Below are 23,661 nucleotides of genomic sequence, written 5' to 3'. Positions count from 1 at the left end.
TGTTAGTTCACTATGGAAAATAAAAAATAATAATCTTATTCTTATCACATTTCAGTTCGGTCACGTAAGATGCCAGTTAGATTAGTATTTGAGCAAACGATTACTATTTGAATATTTTAAAAATTGCTCCCTGTGTGTAGAGAGCGGATTTATTGTAAAAGTAACGTTATTTAGATAACATAGTAAATCATAAGACGAAACAAAATCTTTAATATTTACGACAGCACGTTGCACGTGGCAGCTACGTAACCTGGAGCAAACACAAGATTATTCATATGATGGATAAAATTGCTATCTTAAAATATAATTCGAAAAATTGTAAATGATTTATTATTGTACAATGCAAAATAATTTTTGTATTTGCGCGAACAAATTACGACTGAATTGAAATTTGCATCAGAAAACAAAACAAAACCATTGCAAACATAACAATGTCATCGGTGTATTCACCACGTTCACCGCTTCGTAATATTTACGTTTTTATTACGTGTTACATTTCATTTAAAAACTAGCTGTAAGTGGAATTCTGTCTTGAGGCAATTATGGCATCGTGCCTTAAGGCAAATTGCTGGAACTTCCCTCACCGTAACGAAATGTTCGAGGAATACTGAATGTTTTCAAATAGATTATTATAAATATTGTAACATTGTGTAATATTTATAAGAATTATATAAACCGAGTTGCAGAGTTGTAATTATTTGTTAAGTATATTAGAACTATAGTCAGAATTAAAAATAAAATCTGAAATATTTTCGATATACAAAATACTAAAAAAAAAAAAAAAAAAAAAAAAAAAAAAAAAAAAAAAAATTGGAACAAAATTTTTTTTCCAAAATCAATTATTTGGTTAAGACAAGCACAAAGTTCTTTGAATCATTCAAATCGGACGCTTAGTTCTCTCAAAAACTGCCATTTTTTACATATTTAGCTCCGTATCTTTGAAATGGCTGGGCCTGCCTTTGCCAAAAACTAATAAACACTTCTCCCAATCATTACTAATTGAATGTTTTATAGATCATTCAAATCGGATACTCCGTTCGCTCACAAATTCGATTTCTATTTTCTGCACTCTTTGCTCCGTATCTCCGAAACGGCTGGACCTGCCTTTGCCAAAAACTAATCAGCTCTTTTCCCTATCAATAGGAATCGAATGTTTTTTGAACCATTCAAATCGGTTGATCCGTGCGCCCTAAAACGTGACTGGAAATTTGTATCCACACATACATACACACACACACACACACACATCCATTTTTTCTGAGGTATGCCAAAACGTTCAGAAACCTTCAAAACGTCGAGAAATGTAAAAATTTTCAATTCCGATTTTCGGCCCATTACAATAACTTACCCTACGGGAAGTTAATAATACTAGTTAACTAAATTAAGAAGTTTGTGCTTTTATCAAAAAATCCGATTTGGTAACTTTGTTTTCTCGACGTTTCAAGCTATTCTGAATCGAATGAGAACAAATTTGGAAAAAGTATGTGTGTGTATGTGAACAGATATTTCGCTTTAAATCGACGTTTTCTCTAAAACGGCTTGACGGATTTCAAAAATTTAAAAGCCATTCGATGTATTTCGATGAGGACTAGCGTTTAGCGTAATTTTGCCGCGACGATCAGCCAAGCTATTTTTTGTAAATAGCAAAAAGTGAAAAAACATTCGTCTACGTTTTAGCTATCAATTCTAAATCGATTTTGAAAAATCAAAAACTATTCGAAGGATATTGGTTGGGAATGGTACTGATTAGTTTTAGGTGAAGATCGACCAAGCCATTTTCTTTTTTTAGTAATAGATATCAGGGTCTTATAAAATATACTAAAATATTACGGCCCTGCGATAAATAATTTATTGCTAAAAATTCATCAAAGTTTGAGACAATATTTGTATCGAAATTTGTTGTGTGATGTAATGAGTCAAACATTATTAATTCATTGAAATTTAAAATAATAAGCTACAATTTTAGGGCATACAAACACGTGCCTGTGCAATAAAATTAATATAAATACAGATAATTTACATGTGTTTTAGAAAACTCTATTTGAAATCGCAATGTTTAGAATTAATTGAAAATGATCACGTTATTTTTAAAATAAACAGTTGAAAATTTTATCTAAATTTCAATTTGAATTGATTAAGTCAATTCTCACACATTTCGGGAAGTTCATGCAAACTTGCATTGAGGCTGAATACCGCTTTCAACTAGTTTATTATAATGTTATTTATAAATTGTGTGAAGTCAACAAATTACCTACCGAAATAAAAATATACATGTATAGGCATAAATGTACAAAGCATTCCATAATCTCTTATAACAGGCACCCCTATATATAAAATGATATATTGCTAAATAAATAAATATTAAAAAAATAAATAAATAAAAAAAAAGCTGAGAAAAGTGAATTCATCAATGCCAGTACCATTCTCGTTCAGTACTCGTCAGATACCGCAACGGGTTTTTCCCGTGAAAATCTGGTTGAAAACACGGCTAAGAAAATTGATTATTTTTAACAGAAACGGCTACATGCCGCTACATTTGAAACAATAAATTTCATGCATATCACGCATGCGTCTAATTTAATATCAAATATTTACTATTTGGACGTGCTCGTTTGTAGGTTAGAAGATACGCGATCGTCGCGTGTAAAGGACGCTTACGTTGATATGTAGGTTAAGTCCGAAAAAAGTAACACCAACAGTAATTGAAAATGCTTTTATTAAGTAAATAATATTATTTTTGCGCAAAACACTTTTGGTTTCGTTATCGAAAATAATTCATAAAATATATAATCGCCTAACATAGGTAATGAAGGCGGTTGTAAAAATACAGACTTTATAGAATCTATGTGTTAATAATGGACTGTTATTTGTGGACATTGTGTAGTATATTTTTGTTTAAAAATGAATCTAAATCCTTAATAATTAAAAATTAAAGTGTTGCATTTATATTAAAAATATATACCAGAAAAGCACTAAACGATTCAAATTATATATATGATAATTAATATTAATGGATTACAATACAGCTAACAGCCAAAAAAAATCTTATGACAAAATTCTGCACATGATAAATTTATGAAATATGTGTGTTAAATATATATGTTTGTGAACGTTATTTAGTATATTACTAGAATAAAAAATTTAAGACACTTTCGTTCTTGAAACAATATTACATTTTTAAAATACATAATATATTTTGCTAAAAGTCGGTCACGTATTATGTAAATAATTAAATAGCAGATTAACTGCACATAATCAGGATTATACGGACTTATCTGATAAATGTTAGAAACATAATATCATAAAATAAGTTATATGTGTCAGTGGACTATGTTATAAACATTGTTTAACACATTTTATTTATTAGTGAATGTTTCACCATCAAAGTTTAAGATACGCGTTTAATTATTTATCTATTATTTTTAATTAACATACAACTATTATCAGTAGGATATTTATAAAGAAGCAAGACTCATTTTGTGATATAAAATTATAAGAACATAATTATATTAAATTTTGTTAAACGTAAAATATTGGATACGCATGATATATGTAAAGTTATTGAATAATAAAAAATATGCAAAAAATAATAATATTCTGAATTGTTGCATATTTTCCTGAAACGATGAAATTATTAATAAATCATTTTTTAATGAATAACTAAGTGAAATAGAATATTTTAATTGCATTTCACGATTACAATCTCACAAAGTGCATGTCACGAGCCAAACGACCGAAAGAAAAAAGCTCTTTTTGAATTATACAGCGTTATGAATGGATACTTATACCTGATAAGAATTGTTATATTGTGTTTTGTGGGTGAATATTAATAAGAAAAAAGTAATAAAGAAGGAGTCTGACCTAATTGTCAGCGATAACCCACGTGTAAAGGAATTGTATGCGATTTTGTAAAGCGCGGCATATTGTTCCGAATCACGCTGAGTTGAGTGAATTCTTCAATTAGCCGAGCCAATTTGTAAGGAGTAGTTTTCTAAAGAGAAATACTGCTGATGGAAATATAAAACTCGATGACTTGAAGTAGAAAATTTTCTTTTAGTCTACTGCTAATAGACTGGTTGCATCGAAAGAAAGTTAATTAACATCGAAATTGTATTGAAGAAATATTCCAATCTTTGTGATAAAATAATTAATACTGAAAAACTAAGATTTACAAAAACCTGAAAATTATTCAATTATATTTGAATTAAATAAAAAAAATCAGACCCAATATTCCCATAATTCTCAGAAACTTGTAATTACAACTTACAACCAGCATTCAAGTTGAAGCAATCTCATTAAAACTTATAACAAGACTGAAAAAAATCGTAAGTACTCTAAGATTATTGAAAATTTCCCCGAAATGGATTAAGAGTAAATCTTTACATTAAATGAGCCAATTTGTTATAAGCAGTTTTCCCAAGAAAAATTCTGCTGATGGAAATATAGAGCTGGATAATTTGAAGTTGAATAGTTTCTTATGTGTTTCCAAAATTGTTCAAAAAATTATGAAATAAATGGAAGTAGAGTTAAACCTGGAATTCATTTGATTGTATCAAAATTATTTCAGATTGCAAGAGTGAAGAGACTTCAATTATAAATAAAAATCTGGAGATTGTATTAAAAAATTATAAAAACAATACAAATGCGGTAACAAAGTAGAAACAATATTCGACAATTACTACAAGACGCATTTATTTTTAATCTTATTACAAGAGCAGAGCAATATTCATTTAAAATGTAAAATTTCATAAAAAGAATAGAAGGTTTGCAGTAAATATTTATTCATTTGTGCAAGAAGTCAACACTCATCACAAAAACTGGCAAAATGATTTAAATGAGAATTAAAACCAGGACTCAGAGAATATTAATATTTTAATAAAAAAATTTCTTGAAAATAAAAAATGAGTTGAGAGCAATATATTTACATTTAATGTAAATATACTGGAAACTATTCCGAATCACTCAGAGCTTTTCAATTATCGGAGTCAGTTTGTAACCAGTTTTCTGAAGAAATACTTTGAGGATGGAAATATACAACTAGATGACTTGAAATAGAATTTTTAACTTACTGTAAATAGAAACAGTCTTTAAAGAGAAAAATATTTTTGCACTAGATTGTAAAAGTATTAAAATATTTCTGGAATGATTAAAGACTTGATAACTTGATATTCTGCAGAAATAAGTTTGTGAAGTTTAGAAAAAAACTATACCATAATTAACTATTATTCATTAATTGCAAAATGTCAATCAATTAGTAGAGTTTGACAAATGTAGAGTTTTCCAAACGACCAAGAATAAGAAATAAAGAATTTTCGGAAAATAAATTTATCCATTATAAATGTAGCTCTTTGAGTGATTAAAAATAAAGAACCATTAAAATAAATAAACAAAAAGTAAAAACATGACAAACTTGTTTTTTGATAATTACAGTGACAGGACTCATAAAGTCGTTAAGTTCCTGTATAAATATTATAAATTGACTTAATAAGGATTTGTAATCTGGAACTTATCAAATGGATACTTGCATAAACATAAACTTTATAATATAAATACATGTTAAAGATATTGGCATTATACCAGCTCGTGATTACAAATATATCTAATGAAAATAAGCAAATGCAAGCATGCTGTTAAAGATTAAATAAATTTCAGATTTCAAAATAAATTTCGTATCTCAGTTCGCAAATTTTGTTACAAATTATATGTAAAGGCAGATAAGAGCTGTCAGAGGCAATGTGGTTTTAAAACGGTGATTAACATACTGATAATGAAAAGTTTCAACCGTGTAATCTTTTAATTTCCGGTACGTTGACAGCGAATATAACGTCATAAAATTTGCTTGGCTTAGGTTATTTGTTCAGTTTATTAATAGACAATTGAGCGGTTTTTGTTGTGCAAAACGGAATTATTAAAAATAGTGTATCTACAGAAAAAGATTTTGTCAAAAAATTAAATGATGAATGGCAATATGTTTTAAATTTATATATCATAACTAAGTGTTAATAATATTATAACATTCATATATTAAAACTAAGTGCAAACATATATGTGAAAAATTAAAATCCGGAATAGTAAGTGGACTGATAGTTGATTAAAATACTCTATTTTAATTCCTATATAATGCATCAAACATTATATGTAACATAAATAATGGTAGAAAAAATAATTATTGAACTATATATTAGATATGCATTAATAATAACTACCTTTAGCTTTAGATTTGACTTTTGAACAAAATTCAATAAAAAACTAAATATTGAAGAAGAAAAATTCATTAAACACTTGCTAAAAGTATTCCTAATTAAATAAATATTAAAATAATATTCAGAATAACATAATGTGAAAGATGGAAAGTTTAATATAAAATAAATCAGCCTCAGTTTATAGAAATAAAGATTCTACACTCTATTTTTGAAAATTACTATATGAAATTTTCTCTAATGTGCAGCACAATTATGACAATTCCTAATAAGCCTTAAATTTTGAACAAAATTCAATAAAAAAAAACAAAATATTGAAAATGAAAGATTCATTAAACACTTGCTAAAAGTATTCCTAATTATATAAATATTAAAATAATATTCAAAATAGCAAAATATGAAAGATAGAAAGTTTAATATAAAATAAATCAGCCTCTAAATTATAGCTTAAAGAAATTAAGTTTCTGAACTCTATATCTGAAAATTATCGCATTGTTCTAGAACTTGTGAATTCAACCAAATTGTGTAGAAATTGATAAATTTTATATCGTACAAAAATTAATTTGGTCTTGGGTTAGATTAAACATGCGTTCTCAACATCAATAATGAACAGATTTTGTATCGTACAAAAAATTATTTAGACTTAAATTAGATTGAATATAATCTAGCTTGCAAAAACTAACTTAAATCACGTTTTAAAACTAAGTTTACTATCTATCGCTGATAAACGTGTGATGTTATAATATAAAAAAAGCTTAAGTAGCTTTTAAAAGTGGCTGTACTAATGATAGTAAATGTGAGTACATACTGTTACTAGTACCTACTGGTAACTAAAAAACATAACTAATCAAATACTGATTAATATACATGTGCAGTAAAATTGTACATCTTAAAGCCACGGTATTTCTATTAATGATAAATGTGTAACGTCAATAATATAGAATAATACTGGTACTAGTACCTACTGTACTAAAAAACATAACTAATCAAATACTGATTAATATACATGTGAAGTAAAATCGTACATCTTAAAGCCACAGTATTTATATTAATGATAAATGTGTAGCGTTAATAATATAGAAATAGAACTTAAATATTTTATTTGGAGTTAAATATATTAATAATATTTTTATTCAAAGTTGAAAGTATTAATAATATTAAAATAGTAAATACCTTTTGTGTAAAATATTATAATATAGTAGTGAAAAACTAAACTTTCGCAAATATGTGCAAATACAGTGCTATACCAACCCAAATGTGTCGTAGATATCCAATAAATAATCATTCGGGCATCGTTTTATGATTATTTCGCAACTTGTGTAAAGTGATAAAATGTTTTGTTGGACTTCCCGCCTAACGACCCTCTTCCGAGGCGATCGTTCCGAGGCGAGAGACCGTTCGCACAGCTTATGCCTATCGTCGACCACAATCAGGCAGACGGGGCCCCGTGACGTGAGCACCCTGAAACTATTGCAGAGGCGAGCATCCAACGTCATGTGAGTATTGATCATTTATCGATTTGAATCGATATGGGAGGCAAATGTATAAGACCTAATTATGTTATAAGCCACTGACCTGCACTAACTGGACAACATACATGCACTTGTAGATGGATATCTACAATAAATTTATCGTTTGCTCTTTGTTTTGAAAAGGAGTTTCTCTTCTATTCATTTATCTGTTCGAATCGCATATACATACAAATTAGGGTGGTCCTTGATATGGACATTTTCGAATTTCATTGCTCCAAATGGCTCAAATGGTTCCAAGTTGATAAAAAACAATTATCTGAAAGTTTTAGCTCTGAATATTATCTTTTAGATAGTGCGCAATTCAATCAAAGTTTTGTATAGGAATAGCATGAAATTTTTTTTTTTAATTTTAAAAATGTTTTTTAGATATATATCGATAATATTTCGCCTTGGGAGCAAGGAAAATCGAAAATGTCCATATTAAGGACCACCCTGATACACATACTGATATAGAGGATAAAACGAGGCTTAAAAGTCCGCGGGTAAGAAAGTCCACCACCGATATCTCAAAAGAAACGAGTAAAGTTAGGAATTTTTAACAACAATATTTGAAAGTAGAAGGAAAAAGTTATATCAGACAGACTGCTCCCCGTGACGTTAGCACCCTGAAACTATTGCAGAGGCGAGCATCCAACGTCATGTGAGTATTGATTATTTATCGATTCGATTCGAATCGATACGGGAGGCAAATGTATAGGTTCTAATTATGTTATAAGCCACTGACCTGCACTAACACATACATGCACTTGTAGATGGATATCTACGTTAAATTAATCGTTTGCTCTTATAGTTTGGATAGTAACTTCTCTTTTATACATGTGTTTGTTTTAATCACATACATATACACATATACTGACATAAAGGATAAAACGAGGCTTGAAGATCCACGGGTAAGAAGGACCAATACCGATACTTAAAAACAAGTTAAGTACAGTAGAACCTTGATTAACCAGACTAATTTTTGTCGATAGGCATTCGGATGATCAAAACTCCGCATAATCGAATGTATAAGGAACAATATTGTGAATATATTAAAAAAAATACATAGATATCAATAAAAATTATATTTATTAAGAAATTGAAACTTCCTTATGTTATGTATGTATGTAGTAAAGTAAAAACTAGTAAATATGAAAATAAATTAAGTCGAAAAAAGCAAATTTATAAGAGATGATTTGATATGAACGAACAAATAGTTAATCCAACTCTGATAATATATATTTCTGGCAAAATACCAGATCAAGATTATATATAATGTTATCTCCGTCAAAAATGTACTCATGATATTAACTTCCCGTAGGATAAGCTATAATAATGGGTCAAAAATCGAAACTAAAAATTTTTGCATATCTTCACATTTCAGAGGTTTCTGAACATTTTGACATACCTCAAAAAAATGGATGTGTGTGTGTGTATAAGTGGAGACTAATTTTTCGTCGACGATTTCTATTGATAGGAAGATGTGCTGATTAGTTTTTGATAATCAGGTTCAGCCGTTCCAAACATACGAGGCATAAAGTGTCAAAAATACCAGTTTTTGAGAGAAAAAAGCATCCGATTTTGATGATTTAAAAAACTTTCTGCTTGTATTGACGAAACGATTGCTTTCGGGGAAAGTTTTTTTTTTAATTTTCAAAGAAAAATTTTGTTTGAATATCGAAAATAATTCGGATTTTAGTTCTAATTTTAGCTAAAGTTCTAACCATCACTTATATATTTATATATTTCAAATGAATAATTTTAACTTTACCTTTAAGTTTATATAATTCTTAAAAATTATTAGAAAATATCATTTTTTTTAAATCCGAACATATATAAACGTTGTCGTCCAGTTTATAAGGTCTTGTATTTTGACTATAAAATAGGAATAATGAAAATTACAGTATTTATAATAATATATTTGAAAACATTTAATATTCTTCGAATATTTTATTACGGAACGGGAAGTTACAGCAATATGCCTTAAGGCACATTGCCATACACCACTAGTTTATATTTTGCATTGATTGAATAATGTAGCTATTATTTTGTGAATTCCTTTTAAAATTGAAAATAAAATATTGTTCGCGCTTTGGCTGACCTATTTTACCTCGCCTATCGTAAAAAAGAAACAGTTGACAAATTTTTGGAAAACAGCAAAAAATACGTCCTTTTTCTGCATTTCTTAAATTATTTTCTAGGTAGGAGTTTTATTGAACCTCGTACTGAACATCAAATGTTTGTTTGATATGTGCTACTTATTGCGATATAATTAGTTCGAATTTCCCAATATAATTGCTCAAAGTCAAATTGGACCTTTATATATAGAATTTTTATTATATATATATATATATATATATATATATATAGAATTTTGCGATATGAGTGGAACGAATATTAAATGATAAATATGAACAATACAACACTCTTGTTTTTACCAAATAAAGTGTGTGTTAAAAATCTGAGTGTTTCATTGTTCATATTTAACATTTAATATATTCATATATCAACATTCCATATATAACCCTTGTGCCGTAAGCGTTTAAAACTACAATATTTATTCACATTTAGTTCACGTAGAATAAAAAAATATTTATTTTTGAGCTTCACAATACAGTATAGTCATGTTTCTGCGTGCATTGTATAAATATATTAAAAACTTCTATTAAATCGTAATTCCGAACTTTATCTTATACAATAATGTAGCTTGATTACCACTGTTTATTATTTCTTTTTCACTATTTTTATGTTTTCCATATACTTCACAGTTCAGGATTCTGCTTTTACCATGTTTTATATATAATGTCTATCAAATATTTTAGTTTATTATTCTGAACGAACTATATAGATAAAATAAAATAATAGAGAATAAACCGAGTTATTAAAAACTAACTAAATTTCGCTCACATATCAAATTTATTCTTCTGTAGCAGCAAACATAAACTGTATTTTTATGAGCTCTCTCGTACGTGAACTTTTTCAAGTTTTAGTTTGTACTTTAGGAAAGTAGGTTACATTAACTTTTGCACATCATGGAACATGTGCAATGCTACAGGGCATATTAGTAACGATAGAATAATATGAAAACCAGATGTAGATGAGATAATAATTTTCTTTTGGCAGGTAACCGATGTTATACGTACACAAAATGTATGTTGAAATATGTATATACTGTTCATTTTCATATCTCTGTTTGAAGAATACGTGATTATAATAAGATAAGAATTTTACAATCGATACTTCTGTATTATCCAAGTATTATATCTTGAATATATTACTGTCTGCATAAAAATCCAATGCACTTGCGAATAGTTTGCTTCAGCCAGAACTTACAGAAAAAAAATATGGTTTTATTTACTCTTGGGCATTAGATTCTTATAGCTCGTTGTATAATAGAGAGACAGTTGATATGCATTTTATAAAATAGATAGAGATTGGAATATAATAAAATGTAAGAGATAACAGAAAATTCTATGAATAATATTAAATTTATTAATGGATTGCTACTGTACGGTTGCACTTACCGACGCTAGAAACTAACCATTGAAGACTAAATTATTATAACCTAATATTTTAAATATTTGAACTAACTATTTTTTATCAATACCATTCGAAATATCATTATTTAGGACGGTTGTGACAGGCATAAAAAACGATAGTCTACACATCATGTTAATCTAGTACACGCTGACTCAAACAATAATGAAAACTGCAATAATGGAAACTTGTTCAAAAAAACATACTTCATCTTTCTCCCTTTGGATCTTTATCTAAAATCAGTATAGTTTAGCTGTTATTTACGCAGTTTCTCTTATATAGTTCAGTCATTTAAGCTTAAATTAGGTAAGAACCTCGGAATTCGAGGTACCCACCTGTAAGTCTGTAAATACCCTAAAATAGCACCCTAAAAGTTGTCTCAAAACCTACATATGGTACGTATTTCCTACTATATGTAGATTTGGATACCACTTTTAGAGTGCTATTTTAGGGTATTTACAGACTTACAGCTGTAAATACCCTAAAATAGCACTCTCTCTCAAGTTGTCTCAAAACCTACATATGGTACGTATATTCTACTATATGTAGGTTTTGAGACAACTTTTAGAGTGCTATTTTAGGATATTTACAGACTTACAGCTGGGTATCTCGAATTCCGAGGTGAACTTACTATAATGACTGGATTATACTCGTATAGAGGCATGAATAAGAATCATTAGTACTTTTACAATCTTGGAATATGATTTACTCGGAACATGACAATTTATATTAGTGTCGATTTAACGAGTAGTACTAAAATTTGCTTATGAATTACGTTCAAAAAGTAAATTAATTATAATAGTAAATATTTTTACAAAAATCCCAAAGTACCTACCAAAACATCGTATACTCTACTCATTATTGTTATTAATTCTTTTTCGACCTGAATGTGTTATATATCCTTCAATATTACATCTCGATATTACCATTTTTATTGACTTAACGGGCGTTGGTCTTCAACCCCTTGCACATTTCATCTTCAATCTTTCACAACTCAGCAAGAAAGTTATTCACATAAAAAGGATGCTCTCGAAAATATCGTCAATATATACGGACATAACAAATCTTATAAGATTCTGTATTTCATTGACCTCTAAATATCCCATATGCCCATATATTAAACAAAGAATTATTGATAGTAAAATGATACATAAATATATAATTAAAACATTTTGGTGTTCATTTATTTGGTAATAAGCTTTGACCTTCGATCATAAATTTAATATTGGGCGTAACTTGCAAGGTCAAGTTTAGATTGCCACGAGCCGAAAGAAATTTCTCATTAAATTATTATAGGCGATTTTATTTATTTCATTCCTAAAACTATGTAACGTAGTTGAAAATTTAGAATCAGTTAATACCACATCAGAACTAATCAATCAAGATGAAAACTGTGTGAGCTAATAGATTTTATGAATCATTTTTATCTCGATAACCGACTATCGGAGAAATCGTGGAATTTATTTCCAAAAGGATAAAGGCATGTTTTTGACATAAATTCTGATTTGCTAATTTTGGTTGCTTCATGTTTCTAGTCGTTTGAAACCAAATTTTTTTTTGTTACAATTTATTTTTGTTAAGACTTCTGAAAATCAAGACTTTTGAAACCAAAATTGGGTGTGTATGTATATGTGAGACAGAATTTCGTCAAATTTCTCAAAAACGACTGCCCGAATTTGAAAATCTTTTCATGGACAAGGCCTCTCATTCATTTGTCTTATAATATTGTCATACAATTAATCTTTGAGAAAAATGTAATTAAACTAGTTGGTATTGGTATTTAGCCTTGAGGCAAGTTACATAAACTCCCCGATATGTGTAAATAATCGACTTAATCAACAATAAACAAATTCATTTATGAGTGATTAGAAGTATTCCGAATAAATTTATTACACATTATTGAAAACGAACGAACGCGTTAACTCGGAGTATTTTCTAAAAGCAAATTTTCACAAATCAATAATTTATATAATTGAACCAGTTTTTGTAGGACGTCAATGGTTTAGTATGTTCATTAAGGCCAAGTAGTAGCTAAGTAATCTATTGTTATACCAAGTAAATCATCTAATTTTAATTTTAACAAACATAAAAAAAATTACTCATTTTCTCAAACGTGGATAATTTTTTAAAATTAATCTACTTGTCGTAAGGCCGTAATATTTCAGTAAGTTCTATAAGACCATGATATATATCGCGAAAAAAAGTTCCATAAAAATCGGCTTAAATTTTTTTTTCAATAGTTAATTACAAGAAAACATCTCGGTAGATTTTCACTTTTTGATTTTTTAAAATCGATTCGGTAGAATGAGCTTAAATGTGGACGAAAAGTTTAACACTCTTTTTCAAATTACAAAGAAACGGCTCGGCAGATCGTCTCACAAAACTGACAAACTATAGTGCTCATGTAGATACATCGAATGGCTTTTAAATTTCTGAAATCGGTTCAGGCGTTTTTGAGCAAACATCGATGAAAAGTCTAATTTTGACAAAAGCCAAAAAACGATACCAATTTATGCAAACTTTGATCAATTTTTAAAGTTAAACGAGTTGTCGTAGGGCGGTAATATTTTAGTATGATCTAGAAGACTATGGTATCTACCCTGAAAAAAATCATAAAAATCGTCGATTTTTTTTTTAAAAAAAAACTTTATTACAAGAAAACGGCCCGGCCGATCTCTAATCAGCACGATTCCGAACCAATATCTTTCGAACGGTTTTTGAATTTTCAAAATCGATTCAGAATTGCGGGCTAAAACGTAGACGAATTTTTTTTATTTTTCTGCGATGTATAAAGAAACGGCTTGGATCGACGCACAAAACTGACGAACAATATTCCTCATCGAGATACATCGAATGACCTTTAAGTTTTTGAAATCGGTCCAGCCGCTTTTGAGAAAACGTCGACATACAAAAAAAATCTGTTCACACAAACACACACACACACACACACATACTTTTTCCAAATTTGGTCTCATTCGATTCAGAATGGCTTGAAACGTCGAGAAAACACACTTAGCGAATCGGATTTTTTGATGAAAATATAAACTTCTCCCTCGGGAAGTTTAAAAAAATGCGTAGGTAGCAGCACATTGTAGCACTAAGATACCCTTTATACTGCCAACATTCTTTCAAAATAAGCCACGACAATTCCAAATGTTATCTACAATTCTATAAATTTCAAAAGAACCATTCCTTTATATAAACATAACAAGGAGACGGTAGTCTATTACAACTTCAGAAATAAATATTTAAAGGAAAAACCTTTATGTTCCAACGATTTTAGGAATACTCAATTCGTACCTCACCGTTCTACAAAACTCACGTATACAATTTATTGTAATCGAACCCCGAACATTTGTAAGTCATCAATAAATCATTGGACCTGGGGCATAGGTACGTACCTTTTTCCAAGTTTAAAGGAGTTCTACCGCCTTGTATGAAAACAGAAGTTAGTAACAATTGTCTTGGGAGTTGTTGAATGACAGAAGGTAATAGAGCTAGGAGTTGGATATTATGAGAAGTCAATGTTGTTTTATAGTTCAGAAAAGTAGAAAACATTTCAAATATTTGATAAATGCCGTTGCTCATATTGGGATGTATTTTTATTTGTGTTCAAACAAGTTCGTCCTTTTATAAAAAAAATAAGTGTATCATTTTTTTCCTAATTCATTAGAGACTATACTCTTAATAAATCTTAATAATAAGTTGTGATCTACATAAATTGTGCGAGAAATCATTACAGAGATGTTATTGATATTTTAATATGATACCTATAACATTAAATTGAATATTTTTAAATTTAATATAAAATAATATAGATAATCTTATATGAAGTTAGATATAAAAGATGTAAGAATGGACACCTCTTGCTGAATTCTATTGAACCAAATTCTGAATATGATTAGTAGATTTTGGTGATTAATTGCATTTAAATTTTCATATAAAAATGTAATAATACTCTTATCATTCAGCAAGAGTTTATTTACATAACAATTAGTATCAAATACCAAAAAAACTGAAATAATAGAGTTTTACACAAGTTTATTTAGTAGATTTAGTTTTTTTCGAGGGCCAGCCGTTTCTTTATAATCTATAGCATATATTACCATATTATATTATATGCTTTGCACTCAATAGTATTATATAATTTTCTATAAAATTTATAACAAACATTTCTATAACATAATTATTGCAAATGTTGATTCATATAAACAATGTTGTTTTCATAAATCGATTACTAAATACTCTTAATCAGCAACAGTAAAATCTTTCATAACATTGTAAATGGAATAATAGATATTAAATATCAGAGTATTCACAAAATAAATCATAATAAGTCACCTGATATACTAACATGAATATAATTATTATTAATGCAAAAAATTAAACCGATGTGAACCGATTAAATGTATATATTTATTTTAGCAGCAAAACATTTTTTCTGCTCAATTTTCTATATTATATTTCTGGATATGAACCAGAATTATATGGTCATAGCTTCTGTCGTTTATCTAGTGTTTTTATTGGAGAACAAAATATATATTACCTTTGAGATTATAAACTTATATTCTGCAAGTTATGTGCAATAGATAGAAAGATGAATAAAAAAGCTACGAGAATATTATTTTGCACTGCCATGATTTTATTTTTAGTTTTATACACAAGATGCCAAAAAATGATATTTTGTCTTTTGAAATATAATACCAGAAATAATACGTTATAAATACGTGCCAAATCTAATACGTTATTTTTAACATTTTTTGTGAAACTAGTCCGAATAAACGATTCGTTGTCAATGATATATTGGTCATTATAAAAATAACTATTTCTTCATAATATAGTTTATAATTAATATCAAGATATTAAACTCATAAAATTGTGAAAGGGCATAAGTATCAGCTGAATTTTGTAAAAGCGTATCTATTTGTATCCCTATTATCTGTGGTAGCGAAAGGTTTTTAATCCCTGATTGAAATAGGAATTCTGCCTCGAGAAATGCCTTGAGAAAGGTTAAACCAATAGATTGAAACAGAAATGAAGTGGCTGGACGGGTTTCAATTTAGTTGCGAACTTTGTCTCTATTAAAAACTTTGTCGTCTAATTGCATATGCGAACGAAAAATGTCGAGAAAAGTTCATACATTAGTATCATCTGAATCAAAGATTTTCATAATTATATCTGATGATATCAAAAAGAATAATTACTTCTTAAATAATGATTAGTCTATATTTTAAATGATTGATTTAGTTCAACAATTCAATTACTTTACTTCTGCAGTTTATACAAATATTTTCGTATTCTACAATTTGTGCGACTTTGTTTGCACATATGTCTTTTATCGACGCATTTTAATGGAATAATTTATAACATATGGCACTATTTGATTTCAGTACAAGTGATAAATACAATGTTGGCTGTTTATATATGTTTATCCCAATTCAATAAGATAGTTTTTAGATATATATATATATATATATATATATATATATATCAAAAAAGTAGAGCTCTAACATATTACTATATTTAAGGAAAATTATATAAATTGTTTTTTTTTTTTTTGAGTCAACGGCTACAAGTTTTATAAAAAATATTAAGAAAATCTTTATTGAAAAATAACTAGATTTATTATGTTGAAGCATTGTTACTAAGTTATATGTCGCGTTGATCACTTACAAAAACAATAAAAAATAATATTTCAGAAATTCTACTAATGTGATATATTTGAATGTACATATAACACTAATGAATTAAAAATATTCTAACAACACCTGTAAATGTTATTATTTTCATTTCAAAAAATTTTATTTATCTTAACAAGCATTTTAAATTCAGAGAAATTACCATTATTTTAAGCTCGACATGGCATTTCGAGATCTTGAATATGTAATCAAAAAGTTTTGAATGTAAATGGTAAAATTGAGTGATTTTAAAGTTCTGAGACGTCTGAATTTTTATATAAGTATTTTTCCACAAACACATACATTGTTACATGTTTAAATACGCTGAAAATTATTTATATAAAACGATTTCCAGAAAGTTGTAATAAAAATATATTATAAATAAGTTCGGTTAAGATAATATTTGCAAATCTTATTACTTGTGATGATTTTCAGTTGAATAGCAACTTATTTAATAGAAATGCTTACAAATATAACTATAATGTTGCTACTATCGAAACAATTAGATTTATTATATTAAATATATAATTTTGGCGGATGCAATTCTTAATTGTATAAATCTAAAATCAATATATATATATATTATATTGAATAATAAATTTTTGATAAATTCAATTCAAATTATTTCTATTTCTGAACTTTAGCCAAATTATCTGATAATATATAGGTTGATATAAAAATTAAAAAAATTAAATAAAAAATCCCCAAGCTTTCATATTTTATGGCTTTGCCAACCCAATTTGGAAGTACATAATTACAAACTTGTTATACTACTGACAAACTGTATTTGACGTAAATTTAAGACTGTTATAAACTTTAATTTATAAATAATTATTATAAATTTTATTATGAATGGAAAACTAATATTCTAACATTATGTTTTCTTGAACTGTTTTATCATTGCCTCATATTTAGGTAAAACCATAACTTCAATACGGATTGCTACAGTACTTATACTAAGATTTAATTTAATAAGTACCCAATTATAGTATAAGACTTTGGGGTATAATATCTGAAAATCATCTGGAGAAAAAGTATGTTTTGTAACTTGTTATTCTTAAATTCTTTTTTACAATAATTATTGCTCACAGATATCTGTGAGTTAAAATAAATTCCAAATCGATTCAAAAAATTTCATGCAAGTAGATTGCCAATTGCCTCTTCACAGTTTGTGCAAATTATAATTAGCCAAGTATTTTTAAAGGAAGTTTTGAAGTAGGGTTTCACTAGTTTGACCAAAATGTCAATTATTCAAGAATAATCTATTATACCACAAATTTTGTTTTAGAACCTAATTCATTCAGAACAAAATTTTGCAAAGATCACATCTATTTAGCAATTACAATACATTTATTAATATTATAAAGTGATATATAAGCAGTATCTTGAACCGTGTATTCATAGCAAACTGGGCGATGAAAGCTACAAACATTTAAAATAAATCGGTGTAATTAAAAATTGAAAAATAATGTGATACAATAAAATCAGTCGTAGCTTTTTTTCTGCCTACCTCAGATCAATTTATGCATAAAAATTTTCCGATCGAGTCAGCGAACTTTTCAATTGAAGTTTCCTTCTTACGATAACTCAAGTAGGTACTCTTAGCCAGATTAAATCCGATGGAGAAAAAATGAACACACTCTATAGGCATGTAAAAGCATAGGTAAAAAGACGAAGTTTTAAGTGAAGTAGGTTGTTTGGCAACTCGTTATCGGCATGTCGCATACAAATTGCAAATTTGTTTTTTAATCCGGTAAAGTTAAGTATTGAGCACTTGAAAGTCAAGCCAAGATTTTTGGAAAGGTCAAAAGATGTGGTTAGGAAGTCACACATATATGGGATCTTTTTCTTTGCCTTAAATATTCGCTTGAATAATTTTATATTATATAGCGTGACCACACTATAAAATATATGTAACTGTCTGACATGGTGTTCTCAAGAGATAAGGACATGTAATTTCTCAAATGCCACTTCGAAGAAGCTCCACTTCTCTGATTCTATCTATACGCATTTTTCTCCATAAATCTCGAACTGAATCGGAATTGGTCATATGTTAACAGACTTGTTTGCCTTCTACAGTATTTAGATACTATCAGCCTCTCACAAGAATCTATATTGCTACTACCACAATTCTAATCGATCGGATTGACCTGATATTTACAAGATTTTTTCCTATAAAATTAAGACAAAAATGTTACAAATTGATAAAAATACTTTCAAATATTATATTTTTTGTATTATCAAATAGAAAATAATTCATGTTACATATAACGAATAGTATCATTAATTCCACATGCATGATTCCATATGAAATGGTTCAAGTCAAAGTTCATTCGCCCCATTAGTAGAAATGTGTCCTACTTGGCACTAATCCTGCTTTTAGTTTTGCAACTCTACATAAAAAGAGTATCATCGCTTATGATTTATAAATGGAGTAAAAATAAATCCTATTTGGACATGGAAACAAAGAATGCTACTGTGTAAAGCTTTGATCAAAATTTAACTTATAGTGAATATTATTTGATGAAAAAATAAATAGTGCTAAATTGCGAAATGAAACAAACAGTATCTACGAGAAATATTTTATTCAGAAATTCTTTAAAAAGTATCTGACTATGTTCAGTGAAAATTCTAGCAAGAAATGTGTTTTTTGTTGTTTTTCAAAAATTTAACGAGAAGTAAAACTTCTTTAGGCGCGTCTATGGTGTAAAATGCAACGGAAATGCGTTACGCCAGAACTGTACGTCATTCGCTTTCGATGAAATCATTTTTGTGCGGGTCGATTGTGATTAGTCGTCGTGTATTTGAATAGAGATCTGTTGTTGTATGCGTATATCAACAAGGAAATCGTCGATATCAACAAGGAAATCGGCATAGATAAATAACCATTTTACAGTCACATCTTAGAACAAATCTTGATTTGATGAAAAATGCTTGAATCAGAAGAATATTTTACCCTGTTCCTTGAAAATAATAAAACAAATCAAACATTTCGTGTCGTGTACTAAACGTAAGTTTATTGAAATAATTTCTATATTATTCGAAGTTTCTAAAAATCTTTGAAGTTATTAAAATGGAAATTATTTTTATAGGCAAGACAGATATTACAGCTGCTCAAAGAATGAGATTATATCGTCAGCGAAAAAGTAAAAAAAATACAAGCTGTCAATGAATGTATGTTAATTTTAATTACACGAAGTTATTTAAACACAATTATTACATGATGAGTGAAGTTGCAAAAACAATATTTGTCTAGGCGTTGTTTAACATAATCCACTGTGTGAACGAATATTAAAGAAGTTATTAGTCAGCGCTTACTTCATTTCTCTAATAAAGGTTGAAGTCCTAAATGCTAATTGCAATGACAAACCGATCATGTCATATTTGAAGTATGACTTTAATTACGTCATTGTTTTTAAATAATATACATATTTTTAATGCTATTATGAATATATGAGTTAAAATTTTAAATTTTATAAATGTGTATAATGGTTGAAACTAATAAATGTGTGCATCACGAGTGTTACCATGTTACTAATAAACATTATTCAAAATTGTTATATGATGTATTTATTTTTACTTAAATGCCAATACAGTAGCAAATAAATTTTTTTTCAATCGCGTGTGAATCTTACACGCACTCATTTTTTTAATTTTATAGGTATTTTACAAAATAATAGCTACTTTATTCAACCAATGCAAAATATATATTTCACGGATATTTTTTTACAGAGATAACACACACTATATAACCTTGATATGAAATTTTGTCAGAAGTATTTATCAGCAAAGTTGGAATAACTATTTCAAGATATGTACTATTTAACTTTTGGTAAATTTCCCTATATTGAATCTTAATATAAATTGCGTTTCGTATCCACTGTATCGATTGACAGACATTTAATAATATAGTAACAAAGGGCAGAAACAAAAAATAATGATAATATCAAATTACTCGTCTATATCAATAAAAAACATTTCTTCTAAAAATTTCATCGTTTTTTCAGCTCTTAATTAAATATTTAATATCTTAGATTAAGGTAGCATGCAATTTTGTAATGCGATGTAATCTAATTTAAACAAGGGGCTTGCTAACCCATATTGATTAAACGAATAAATTATTCCTGATGAAAAGAGTCAGGAGCATTTTCTAGTCAGTACGTTCTATAATATTTCAAAACAAAAGTTTTATTTTCGTGTACCACCGGTGAAAATGAGGATTTCATAGAATTGTACATTCATAAAACCAACATGCGGTGTTTAATTAAGTTTTCTGAGAATGGTATCATCAGAACAAAAGTATGAGTTTACCAAACTGTGTTATAAACAACCGCTCCTGTGAAAAGATATAGGTCAAAATGACTATGGAATGGTAACAATTGTGTAGTCCGAGACACATTTGTTATGACCATAATCGGATTTATTTCTCTGCAAGAATTTTCTAAAACATTTTACTGTAATAATTTATATACGAATATAAACATGTATATATACATATTTTATGAATTGATTCATGGTGGGCAAAACATGAAGTAAAAAACTGATTTTAAAGATCATTTTTATTCCATATGTAATATTCTATGTCATCAGTGAATAAAAGTTTTTGTAATTAAATGTGATGTCCAATAATAGTACACAAATGTAACAGTTATAAAATTTGTACGTAACATTACAGCTGTCAAAAGTTTTTTAAAAACACCACATCTCGAATTAGTTTAATTCTATAACAAATGAAATATATTAAATTACCTTAGAAAAGACTGGACACGGTTGTGCCAGGGTACGGCAATGAAAGTCGCCATAACAGCTAAACTTTATTGATTTTCACAGATGGTTCAAAGGGAGAAAGGATATGTTTGTAGTATGTTTGTTTGAACAAGTTTCCGTTAATGAAGGGCGCAGACTGAAAGCAAAAACGCAAACTTGTTCAAACAAACATACTCCTAACATAAATGCAGACCGTATTGCTTTTAAAGAGTCAAAAAAGAGTTTCTTTGTTGGATTTCTTTTAAATATAACTGTTCCTTTGTTTACAGATAGTTTACTTTTTATTTGTTATTTTGCTCTAACTCGAATATCAGTAGTTAATTACCAGCAATTAGTTTTTGCGTAGAAAATACGTTTAAATACGATTAGTATATTAATTTAGTAATGATAAAACCTAATTCGCGTTTCTCAAAAACCGTATTCACTGCCAACTTTCTAAATTAAATATGCCTCGGATTCATTAGAAATTCGGAATCCCACATAAATCCTATTTGAACATGGATTAAGTAATCATACATTCAGTATTAATAAAAGTTAATCTAGAAAGGGCATTTTGATAAAAGCATATGAATACGTTGAATGCTTAGTAATTAATAAATTCTTTGTTGGCAATGAACATATACACAGAAAAAAGGTAAATAATTGATCATTTTTTCAGTCATCTGTATTTAGGACCCATATAAATCTTGAAATGTTATTAGGGAATTCATGTTCTTATTTAAGGCTAAAGAGAGATTATGGATATATAATAGGGCGGGTCGATTTGAAGGTCACTTAGGCACATGTGATTTTCGGATTCTATGTATCAAAATAAGTTACTTTGCTGAAGAAACCATACCTCTAAAATTAATTCTGATGTCCCGTGCATTGACCCAAAGATAAGAGTTAAATTTTGAAAAACCTCTCGGTCATACATTTGGACGCGATTGGGACACTAAATGGGTGCTTAAATTGGGGAACTCTAAATAGGGTGTCTCGACTTTTTTGACTCATACAAATGGATTCGCTCTAATATATAATATTATATGTTCGATATTATTAGTATTATTATAATAGAACTAAATTGAATTATCTATTTATGTCATTCATACCAGTAATCTTAGCAAATATCATAACTTAAGTTTTTACTTCTTTATACATACAATTTTTTTGACATAACTACTGTCTCTCAACATTTTATTTAACGATAATTTTCATGAAAAATAATTTTAGATAGTGGTGCACATAACAAGTACCTACAATTTATAATTTCTGAACAGATTTGCTTACTACCTTTAGTGCAAAGCAATAAACATTTCCGAGTTTGTGTGAACAAAATTACATTTCTCATATACATTGACGCTAACATGGCATCATGTACCATTCAATTCTCTACCAAAAATATCCAAACAACACATCTAACCACATGTAAAAAATTGTTACATTATATTTACATAGAAAAACTTTTAGCAGCTAAATTACAACTTATATTGAGCAGTCAGAATGAAATTCGTGTTTGACTTCTGCTAAATTACAGGGTTAAAAGAAGTTTTCTATTGTCGCTGCGGTCTGTTACAAGAACAAGACAAGAAAAAGAGATTAACTCCAACATGACCGAGCACTTACTTCTGTAATCCCACATTTCGCGGGCGCTCAAGTGTTTCGCCAAAGCCCCAAGTGTCGTGGAAATATATTCGAAATAAGCTTTTACCATGATACTACGAGAAAATAGTTTTTTGGCTCCTGAATTATGAAACTATTCTAGAAAATATATATCTTTCTCTAACGAATATTTTATCCCGCCTTGTCTTGAACCTAGGTAAATAGCAATTTGTTCACGCCAAATCAGGGCATCCCATATTATGATATAAAAACAAAAAAAATCTAATCAAAAATCATCACAAAATAAATTAATCAATAGAACACATTCAAATTTTGAAAATATTATAAATACAAATTAATTTATAGTTATATTAAAAATAAACTTTT

The 23,661-nt window shown here is 28.2% G+C and overlaps 1 protein-coding gene across 1 annotated transcript in view; it reads left to right on the top strand.

Moving 5' to 3' along the window:
• The first annotated feature begins 7,532 nt into the window (after nt 1-7,532).
• Nucleotides 7,533-23,661, top strand: part of LOC113386013 (GTPase-activating Rap/Ran-GAP domain-like protein 3) — a 155,151-nt gene continuing 139,022 nt past the window's right edge. Inside the window, exon 1 of the mRNA XM_026623825.1 lies at nt 7,533-7,696. Coding sequence (XP_026479610.1) covers nt 7,533-7,696 — 164 coding nt within the window. The remainder of the gene's footprint in view (nt 7,697-23,661) is intronic.

This window comes from Ctenocephalides felis, unplaced genomic scaffold (genome assembly GCF_003426905.1).
Source record: "Ctenocephalides felis isolate EL2017-DRISC unplaced genomic scaffold, ASM342690v1 CF-g0.4_SCAFFOLD_03571, whole genome shotgun sequence".
Taxonomy (NCBI): Eukaryota; Metazoa; Arthropoda; class Insecta; order Siphonaptera; family Pulicidae; genus Ctenocephalides; species Ctenocephalides felis.
This window is presented reverse-complemented; position numbering and strand designations above follow the sequence as displayed.